Source organism: Macaca mulatta, chromosome 19, assembly GCF_049350105.2.
Source record: "Macaca mulatta isolate MMU2019108-1 chromosome 19, T2T-MMU8v2.0, whole genome shotgun sequence".
NCBI classification, from domain to species: domain Eukaryota; kingdom Metazoa; phylum Chordata; class Mammalia; order Primates; family Cercopithecidae; genus Macaca; species Macaca mulatta.
The window spans coordinates 18,322,334-18,333,290 of NC_133424.1; the positions used below are offsets into that span (position 1 = coordinate 18,322,334).

Sequence of the window (10,957 nt, forward strand, 5' to 3'; positions counted from 1 at the left end):
ATATGCCACCATGCCCAGCTAATTTTTGTATTTTTGATAGAGACAGGGTTTCACCATGTTGCCCAGGCTGGTCTCAAACTCCTGACCTCAAGTGATCCACCTGCCTTGGCCTCCCAAAGGTGCTGGGATTATGGGCGTGAGCCACAGTGCCTGGCCAGCCAAAGATAGATTCTTGCTTCCAGCTTGTCAGCAGACTCAGGAGTGGGAGGGACAGGGAGAGCTGTTCTTAGCTGGATTGGACACTGGGCCCACCTTGGCCTCCCGCTTCCAGCAAGGCCCCCTCTGAATCCCATCCCAGCCACCAGCAGTCTCCCTCTCCTTACTAGGCTTGCTTTCCCTGGTTGGAACCTCGGATCTACTGCCCTCTCTAGCTCATCCTTTCCTCCCCTCAAGTATTGATTGTGCACCTACTGTGTGCTACATGCCTTGCCCTGTACTCCTCCTCCCTCCTGTGGGAAGGGTCAGCGGACACAGACCCACCTTATAGCGAGGAAACAAACCTGAAAATGATCAAATGGGAAGTTCTTGGGAGCAATAAAAGCTTTGAGCAGAATATTTTTTTATTTTACTTTTATTTTATTTATTTTTGAGACTGAATCTCGCTCTGTTGCCCAGGCTGGAGTGTAGCGGTGCAATCTCAGCTCACTGCAACCTCCGCCTCCTGAGTTCAAGCGATTCTCATGCCTCAGCCTCCCAAGTTGCTGGGATTACAAGCATGCACCACCACGCCTGGCTAATTTTTGTATTTGTAGTACAGACAGGGTTTCACCATGTTGTCCAAGCTGGTCTCGAACCCCTGGCCTCAAGGGATCCACCTGCCTCGGCGTCCCAAAGTGTTGGGATTACAGGCATGAGCCACTACACCAGCCTGAGCAGAATTTAAATGGGGTGATAGGGCCAAACACAGTGACTCATGCCTATAATTCCAGGGCATTGGGAGGCCGAGATGGGAGGATCACCTGAGCCCATGAGTTTGAGACCAGCCTGGGCAACATAGCAAGACCCTGTCTCTACAGAAAAAAATTAACCCAGTGGTATGGTAGTGCCCACCCATGGTCCCAGCTACTCGGAAAGCTGAGGCAGGAGGATCACTTGAGCCCGGGAGATTGAGGTTGCAGTGAGCCAGGACTATGCCACTGCACTCCAGCCTGGGTGGGAGGGAGACCTTGTTTCAAAAATAAAATGAGGCTGGGCATGGTGGCTCACGCCTGTAATACCAGCAGTTTGGGAGGCTGAGGTGGGCGGGTCATCTGAAGTCAGGAGTTTAAAACCAGCCTAGACAACATAGCGAAACCCCATCTCGACGAAAAATACAAAAATTAGCAGAGTGTGGTGGCTCATGCCTGTGATCCCAGCTACTTGAGAGGCTGAGGCAGGTGAATCGCTTGAACCTAGGAGACGGAGTTTGCAGCGAGCTGAGATTGAGCCACTGCACTCCAGCCTGGGCAACAGAGTGAGACTCGATCTCAGAAAAATAAATAAGTAGGCCGGCCATGGTGGTTCACACCTGTAATCCCAGCACTTTAGGGGGCCAAGGTGGGTAGATCACGAGGTCAAGAGATAGACACCATTCTGGCCAACATGGTGAAACCTGGTCTCTACTAAAAGTGGGAAAAATAGCCGGGCGTGGTGGTGTGTGCTTGTAGTCCCAGCTACTCAGGAGGCTGAAGGCAAAAGAATCACTTGAACCTGGGAGGCGGAGGTTGCAGTGAGCCAAGATCGTGCCACTGCACTCCAGCCTGGGTGACAGAGCAAGGCTCAGTCTCAAAAAAAAAAAAAAAGGCCAGGCGCAGTGGCTCACGCCTGTAATCCCAGCACTTTGGGAGGCCGAGACGGGCGGATCACGAGGTCGGGAGATCGAGACCACCCTGGCTAACACGGTGAAACCCCGTCTTTACTACACAATACAAAATTCTAGTCGGGCCAGGTGGCGGGCGTCTGTAGTCCCAGCTATTCGGGAGGCTGAGGCAGGAGAATGGCGTGAACCCAGGAGGCGGAGCTTGTAGTGAGCTGAGATCCGGCCACTGCACTCCAGCCTCGGCGACAGAGCGACACTCTGTCTCAAAAAACACAAACAAACAAAAATTAGCCGGGCACGGTGGTGGGCACCTGTAGTCCCAGCTACTCGGGAGGCTGAGGCAGGAGAATGGCGTGAACCCAGGAGGCAGTGCTTGCAGTGAGTGGAGATCACACCGCTGCACTCCAGTCTGGGCGACAGAGCGAGACTCTGTCTCAAAAAAAAAAAAAAAAAAAAAAAAAAAAACAAAAATTAGCCGGGTGCAGTGGCGGGCGCCTGTAGTCCTGGCTACTCGGGAGGCTGAGGCAGGAGAATGGCGTGAACCCGGGAGGCGGTGCTTGCAGTGAGTGGAGATCGCACCACTGCACTCCAGTCTGGGCGATAGAGGGAGACTCCGTCTCAAAAAAGAAAAATAGATGGTTAAAAATGGCTGCTGTGGGGACTGGAGGGAATTGGGAGGCTGAGACATCATCCAAGCAGGACAATCAGGCCTGGATGAGATGGGGCTGCAGGTCTTTCTAACAGGCACATCTGACCTCATTCTGCCCCCTACTCACACACCCTCTGTGGCTCCCTATTGCCCTCAGGGGACAGTCCCTGGAAATAGAGTCTTTGTAGACGGAGATGAGGTTATCATGGATTAGGGTGGACCCTGAATCCAATGACTGGGCCAGGTGCAGTGGCTCACGCCTGTAATCTCAACGCTTTGGGAGGCCGAGGTGGGCAGATCACCTGAGTTCAGGAGTTCAAGACCAGCCTGGCCAACATGGTGAAACCCCGTCTCTACTACAAATGCAAAAATTAGCCGGGTGTGGTGGCGGGCGCCTGTAATCCCAGCTACCTTGGAGGCTGAGGTGGGAGGATCACTTGAGCCCAGGAGTTGGAGGCTTCAGTGAGGTATGATTGTGCCACTGCACTCCAGCCTGGGCGACAGAGTGAGACCCTGTCTGGAAAAAAAAAAAAAAGACCAGTGTGTTTTGTGATGATCATTTTCAGACGTTTGTTTTGTGTCTAATGTCCTGCCATTCTAAGTCCTCAATGCTAAGGACTCCCATGGACCTTGGTAGAGACCTCGGCTCAAGTCCTGCACTTAACCCTTCCCTCCCTGGGTGACCTTGGCAAGCAGCCCTCACCCTGGGCCTCAGTTTCCCCACTTTGCGTCGCAATGCCTCTCAGTTATCAAGCTCCTGGAAGTGCCAGTGGGTCTGTGGCTGCTGGGGGACAAGCCCACACAGGGACTGACTGAGGCTTTTCCCTTTTTCTAGAGAAAAATGCAGGAAGCTGCTTTGGGTCGTTTATTTACTAGGAGACAGCAAGAAGGGGTGTTACACATGCAGGGAGTGGAGCGTCTGGGGCGCCTCTGGAGTAAAGACATTTGGCTCTCAGTGTCCAGCATCTGTGAAAGTGGGGATCCTCCAAGCCAGGGCTAGGGTGTGATTTATTCTGCAGTTGACTCCACAGGCTGCAGGTGGCATTGGTCTGGGGTAGATAGTGAGCACCCCATCCCAGGAGGTAATCAAAAGCTTGCAGACACGAGACTTTATGGTGCTGTGTGGCCTCAGGAGCTCACCAGACCAGACCCTCTGGGCCTCAGGCCACTCTGAGGCTGCACCCAAGGAGGAATCAGTAGGGACAGAGGGTCAGCAGATCTTGTTGGGTACACCCACTGAGGCAGCAGTAGTGTGCAGGGTTGGTGGCAGCTGCACGGTGGTGGCGGTGATGGTGAGAAGTCTGGGGCAGGGGCTGCAGGCCAGGTCCCAGCACAGGGTTGCTGTCGGTCACCAGCCCATGGAGCAGATGTCGTTTCTCCAGCCACTGCAGCAACTCACCTGGGGACAGAGTGAAACTCAACTGGAACGGAAATGACAGAGGACACGCTACCCCATGCTGCATGTGCACAAATGCACACACATCCCACTGAGTGACCCACCAAACACGCATCATGCATGCAAATAAAAAGTGAGTACTGGCTGGGCGCAGTGGTTTACACCTGTAATCCCAGCACTTTGGGAGGCCAAGGTGGGTGGATCACAAGGTCAGGAGTTCGAGACCATCCCGGCTAACATGGTAAAACCCCATCTCTACAAAAAAAAAAAAATACAAAAACTTAGCCGGCGTGGTGGCGGGCGCCTGTAGTCCCAGCTACTCGGGAGGCTGAGGCAGGAGAATGGCATGAACCCGGGAGGAGGAGCTTGCAGTGAGCTGAGATCCCGCCACTGCACTCCAGGCTGGGCAACAGAGCGAGACTCCATCTCAAAAAAGAAAAGAAAAGTGAGCACTGGCCAGGCGCAGTGGCTCACGCCTGTAATCCCAGCACTTTGGGAGGCCGAGGTAGGCAGATCACTTGAAGTCAGGAGTTGGAGATCAGCCTGGCCAACATGGTGAAAACCTGTCTCTACTAAAAAATACAAAAATTAGTCAGGTGTGGTGGTGGGCGCCTGTAATCCCAGCTACTCGGGAGGCTGAGGTGGGAGAATCACTTGAACCCAGGAGGTGGAGGTTGCAGGGAGCTGGGATCGTGCCATTGCACTCCAGCCTAAGCAACAAGAATGAAACTCTGTCTCAAAAAAAAAAAAAGCACTTATTAAGCGCCTACTGTACACCAGGCACCTGGTTAATCCTCTCATCCACTCAACTCATGTCCACACTCACATCCCCAGCTGCGTGTGTCCCCATATGCCACCTGAGTGCTCCAAGCCCTGCCCAGGGAGTGTCAGGGGTCTTGGAGCTACAGATGGTGTCAGTTTCCCCAACAGGTCCGAGGGTCCATGAGGTACCCAGAGCAGGTCAGAGACCCGCCCACAGACTCCTTATGGCACAGAGACGTGCAGGGGTGTGCATGTGTCTATGGGTCCACCTCCTGGTCACCCATGCATGTGTGGTGGACCCACAGACACACACACACCCCTACGTGGACACACCCTTGCAGACCCCCTCTCCTGGATCCCTAACGCCCCAAGTGGAGTGGCACACAGAGGTATGTGGACACACGTTAACACATCTGCACAAACTCGTCTTCTATACCGGCACCAGGGCCAGGACTAGGGTACGGAGAGGGAAGCATGAAGCCATCAGGATACTTTTTTGAGGCCAGGCACCGTGGCTCACACCTGTCATCCTAGCATTTTGGGAAGCCTAGGTGGTGCGTGGCTTGAGCCCAGGAGTTCATGACCAGCCTGGGCAATACGGCAAAACCTCGTCTCTGCAGAAAATACAAATATTAGCCAGGCATGGTGGTGCGTGCCTGTAGTCCCAGCTACTTGGGAGGCTGAGGTGGGAGGATCACGTGAGCCTGGGAAGGCAAGGCTGCAGTGACCCGAGATCATGCCACTGCACTCCAGCCTGGGTGAGAGAGCAAGACTGTCTCAAAAGAAAGAGAAGAAAAAAAAAGGACTTATGAAAATTTAGAGGGTTGTTTACCCCCTACCCAATCTGCGGTTTACAATTGACACCAGTGGTTCTCAAACTAGGGTGATTTTGTTTCCAGGGTATACTTGTCTGGGGACAGTTTTGGATGTCACAACTTGGGTGGGGTGTGAGGCTATTCATGGCATTAGGGGGCAGAAGACGAAGATGTTATCTAACACCCTACAATATACAGGACGGCCCCTCTACCATACACATCCCCAAATGTCAGCGTCAGCTTTTTTTTTTTTGAAATGGAGTCTTGCTCTAGCGCCAGGCTGGAGTGCAGTGGCATGATCTTGGCTCACTGCAACCTCCACCTCCCGGGTTCAAGTGATTGTCCTCCCTCAGCCTCCTGAGTAGCTGGGACTACAGGCACGCACCACAACTCCCAGTTAATTTTTGTATTTTTAGCAGAGACGGAGTTTCACCATGTTGGCCAGGATGATCTCAATCTCTTGACCTCATGTTCTGCCCACCTGGGTCTCCCAAAACGTTGGGATTACAGGCGTGAGCCACTGCACCCAGCCAGCATTAGTTTTTTTAAATAAAATAGAGATGGGGTCTCCCTATGTTGGCCAGGCTGCTTTTGAACCCCTGGGTTCAAGTGACTTCCCTGCCTCAACCTTCCAAAGTGTTGGGATTACAGATGTGAGGTCGGGAGTTCAAGACCAGCCTGACCAACATGGAGAAACCCCTTCTCTACTAAAAGCACAAAATTAGCCAGGCGTGGTGGCACGTGCCTATATAATCCCTACTACTCGGGAGACTGAAGCAGGAGAATCGTTTGAACCCGGGAGGCAGAGGTTGTGGTGAGCTGAGATCGTGCCATTGCACTCCAGCCTGGGCAACAAGATCGAAACTCTGTCTCAGAAAAACAAAACAAAACAAAACAAAAAAAACTTTGTGGCCAGGCCTTGTAATTCAAGCCTTTGGGAAGCTAAGGCGACCAGACTGCCTGAGCTCAGGAGTTTGAGACCAGCCTAGGCAACATGGTGAAACCCCTATCGCTACTAACAATAGAAAAAGTAGCCAAACATGGTGACATGTGCCTATAGTCCCAGCTACTCAGGAGGCTGAGGTGGGTGGATTGCTTGAGCCTGGGAGGCAGAGGTTGCAGTGAGCCGAGATCACGCCACTACACTCCAGCCTGGGTGACAGAGCAAGACCCTGTCTCAAAATATAATAATAATAATAATAATAATAATAATAATAATTTTTCTTTTTTTGAGATAAGGGTCTCTGTCTCAGGCTGAGTCTCATATTGCCCAGGTTGGTCTCAAACTCTCGGCCTCAAATGATCCTCCCTCCTCTGCCTCCTGAGTAGCGGGGATTACAGGTGTGAGCCACCATGTCCAGCAAGATAAGTATTTTAATGCAATACTTTTAAAATCAAATTTAAAATATTTGTAAAAAGGCCAGGCATGGTGGCTCACTTTTGTAATCCCAACACTTTGGGAGGCCAAGGTAGGGCAGATCACTTAGGGTCAGGAGTTCAAGACCAGCCTGGCCATCACAGTGAAACCCTGTCTCTATTAAAGATACAAAAACTAGGCCGGGTGCAGCGGCTCATGCCTATAATCTCAGCACTTTGGGAGGCCGAGGCAGGCAGATCACCTGAGGTCAGGAGTTCAAGACCAGCCTGGCCAACATGGTGAAACCTCATCTCTACTAAAAATACAAAAAAGTCAGCGGGGCATGGTGGTGGGTGGCCTGGGCAGTGGTCTGTAATCCCAGCTACTCAGAAGGCTGAGGCAGGAGAATTGCTTGAACTCAGGAGGCGGAGGTTGCAGTGAGCTAAGATCATAGCGCTGCACCCCAGCCCGGATGACAGAACGAAATTCCATCTCAAACAAACAAACAAAATACAAAAATTAGCCCGGTGTGATGGTGCGTACCTGCATTCCCAGCTACTCGGGAGGCTGAGGCAGGAGAACGGCATGAACCCGGGAGGCGGAGCTTGCAGTGAGCTGAGATCCCGCCACTGCACTCCAGCCTGGGCGACAGAGTCGAGACTCCGTCTCAAAAAAATAAAAAATAAATAAAATAATAATAATAATAATAATAAAATAAAATAATTGTAAAAAGCAATACTTTCCCAAAGCAATACTTTTAAATATCTTTAAGGCTGGACACAGTGACTCACATCCCTAATCCCAACACTTTGGAAGGTCAAGGTGGGAGGATTATTTGAGCTCAGGAGTTTGAGACCAGCCTGGGCAACAGAGTGAGACTCCCTCTCTACAAAAAAGGAAAAAAAATTAGCTGGGCATGGTGGCAGCACCTGTAACCCAGCTACTCCGAGGCTGAGGCAGGAAGATCGTTTGAGCTGGGGAGGTTGAGCCTGCAGTGAGCCAAGATCACACCACTGCACTCCACCCTGTCTCGAAAAACAAACAAACAAACAAAGCAAAATTAAGGCAAAAATTCATGAAGATCAAAATACAGAAATTTTAAAGACAGGATCTCATCGTGTACTTGCAAGAGCCTACCTCTCCTGCCTCACACTGTTTCTGGCCCCTCAGGGGACTCATGCTCCAGGGACTTTCTTTCTTTCTTCTTCTTCTTCTTTTTTTTTTTTTTTTTTTTTTTGAGATGCAGTTTCACCCTGTTGCCCAGGCTGGAGTGCAATGGCATGATCTCAGCCCACTGCAACCTCTGCCTTCCTGGTTCAAGCGATTCTCCTGCCTTGGCCTCCCAAGTAGCTGGGATTAGAGATGTACACCATTACGCCCGGCTAATTTTTTTTTTTTTTCATTATTTTTAGTAGAGATGGGGTTTCACCATGTTGGCCAGGCTGGTCTGGAACTCCTGACCTCAGGGGATCCGCCTGCCTCAGCCTCCCAAAGTGGTGGGATTACAGGCACGAGCCACCGCGCCTGGCTAATGGCTCCGGGGACTTTCACACGCAGGTTCACACACACTCCAGTGGGGATCCATGATCTGTGCACGCAGCCGGCAGGTGAGCCCTGGGCACACGCATGCAAGCCTACCCACCTGCCCTGCACGTGTGCACCTGCGCCTGCGTGCACCTGCGCCTGCGTGCACCTGCCCCACCTCAGCTTCCCAGAGCGCTGCCCCTGCCCGTCCCCACTCACGGTCGCCTCCTGCTGCAGGCCTCCTGGCCTCCGTGGACCAGCGGGGGCCCCCGCACACGCGCACCAGCGCGCGCACGAAGTGGTGGCCGCACAACTTCTCAGGCATCTCTGGGGTGGGCGCGGGGCCCAACGCAAACACGAGGGCAGGGCCCAGCAGCACCAGCGCCCAGGCAGGCAGACGGGGGTCCATGGCGGTGGATGGCGCCTAGGCCAAGCGGGGACCCCCTTTATAGGCGCCTGGGACGCCCCAGCTGGGGGCCTTGGAGAAGGGACAGAACATTCTTCAGGACCGCCCAGGAAGAAGGCCAAGGGTGGGGTTAGTGCCAGGGCCTTTCTCCCAGGGCCAGGGCCTTGGATGTATTTCTCCCAGAGGGAGCACTGGGCAATGAGTCTTTCTTTTTTCTTTTTTCTTTTTTTTTTTCTTCTTTTTTTTTTTTTTTCTTCTTTTTTTTTTTTTCTTCTTCTTTTTTTTTTTTTCTTCTGAGATGGAATCTGGCTCTGTTGCCCAAGTTGGAGTGCAGTGACTTGATCTCAGCTCACTGCAACTTCTGACACCCGGGTTCAAGAGATTCTCCTGCCTCAGCCTCCTAAATAGCTGGGATTACAGGTGCACACCACCATGCCCGGCTAATTTTTTTTTTTTTTTTAGTAGAGACTGGGGTTTGCCATGTTGTCCAGGCTGGTCTCCAACTCCTGACCTCAAGCAATCCGTCTGACTTGGCCTCTCAAAGTGCTGGGATTACAGGCATGAGCTGTGCCTGGACTATTATTACTTTTATTATTATTATTGAGACAAAGTCTTGCTCTGTCGCCCAGGCTGGAGTGCAGTGACGCAGGTTCAAGTGATTCTCCCACCTCAGCCTCCCACGTAACTGGGGTGACAGGCGTGAGCCACCAGGCCCAGCCGCCTATTTTTACGTTTTATTTTTGAGATGAGGTCTTGCTCTGTCACTCTGGCTGGAGTACAGTGGCGTGATATGGGCTCACTGCCACCTCCCTGTCCCTGACTCAAGCAATTCTCCTGCCTCAGCCTCCTGAGTAGCTGGGACTATAGGCCCACGCCACCACACCCAGCTAATTTTTTGTATTTTTTTGTAGAGATGGGGTTTCGCCATGTTGCCCAGGCTGGTCTCAAACTCCTGGACTCAAGTCATCTTCCCGCCTCGGCCTCCGAAAGTCCTGGGAGAAGCGAGAGCCACCACACCAGGCTATTTATTCATTTTTGACATAGGGTCTCTCTGGGTTGGACTGTAATGGCAGGATCATAGCTCACTGTAACCTCGTTCCCCTGGGCTCAAGCCATCCTTCAGCCTCTGCCTCCTGAGTAGCTGGGACTACAGGCCTGCAATACAATGCCCAGCTAATTGTTAAATTTTTTAATTTTAATTTTTATCTTTTTTTTTTTTTTTTTTGAGACGGAGTCTCGCTCTGTCGCCCAGGCTGGAGTGCAGTGGCGTGATCTCAGCTCACTGCAAGCTCTGCCTCCCAGGTTCACGCCATTCTCCTGGCTCAGCCTCCTGAGTAGCTGGAATTACAGGCGCCCACCACCACGCCCGGCTAATTTTTCTATTTTTAGTAGAGTCGGGTTTCACTGTGTTAGCCAGGATGATCTCGATCTCCTGACCTTGTGATCCGCCCGCCTTGGCCTCCCAAAGTGCTGGGATTCCAGGCGTGACCCACCGCGCCAGGCACTTTTTTGTATTTTTAGTAGAGATGGGGTTTCACCGTGTTAGCCAGGATGGTCTCGATCTCCTGACCTCGTGATCTGCCCACCTCGGCCTCCCAAAGTGCTGGGATTACAAGTGTGAGCCACCGCGCCCAGTCTATTTTTATCTTTTTAGACAGAGTCTCGCTCTCCCAGGCTCCAGAATCCAGCCACTCCCAGGCTGGAGTGCAGTGGTGCGATCTCAACTCACTGCAACCTTTGCCTCCTGGGTTCAAGTGATTCTCCTGCCTCAGCCTCCTGAGTAGCTGGAATTACAGGTGCCCACCACCACGCCTGGCTAATTTTTGTATTTTTCGCAGAGACGGGGTTTCACCGTGTTGGCCAGGCTGGTCTCAAACTCCGACCTCAAGTGATACACCCACCTCAGCCTCCCAAAGTGCTGGGATTAAGGCGTGAACCACCGTGCCCAGCCATTTTTAATTTTTTAATTGTAGAGGTGGGGGTCTTGCTATGTTACCCAGGCTCATCTAGAACTCAAGTGGTCCTCCCTACTCAGCCTTCCAAAATGCTGGGATTACAGGTGTGAGGCACCACACACAGCCAAGTCTTCCCTATTGTCTTAACCATTTTAAAGAGATGAAATAGATCAACTGAAAAATAATAATCCTGCATTTTCTGGGGGGTAGGGGGGAAGAGAGCAGGCATCTTCCAAGACCAGCAATGTTCAGAATTTTGTAGTTTCTATTACCGTACAAATAAGAAAACTGAGGC

The 10,957-nt window shown here is 52.0% G+C and overlaps 2 protein-coding genes across 3 annotated transcripts in view; one reads left to right on the forward strand and one right to left on the reverse strand.

Annotated features, from left to right (window-relative positions):
• Positions 1-10,957, forward strand: part of CCDC124 (coiled-coil domain containing 124) — a 166,795-nt gene that overhangs the window by 34,860 nt on the left and 120,978 nt on the right. The window contains exon 1 of one of the 2 annotated variants that reach the window (XM_077978487.1): positions 10,868-10,877. The exons of the other annotated variant lie outside the window; for it this stretch is intronic. The gene's annotated coding sequence lies outside the window, so the exon portion shown is untranslated. Of the gene's footprint in view, positions 1-10,867; positions 10,878-10,957 lie in introns of those variants that run through there. 2 annotated transcript variants of the gene reach the window in all.
• On the reverse strand, positions 3,299-8,712 carry INSL3 (insulin like 3). The gene is given in 2 exon segments (NM_001204361.1): positions 3,299-3,846; positions 8,521-8,712. Coding segments are annotated over 2 exon segments (396 nt in total). The 5' UTR covers positions 8,711-8,712; the 3' UTR covers positions 3,299-3,640.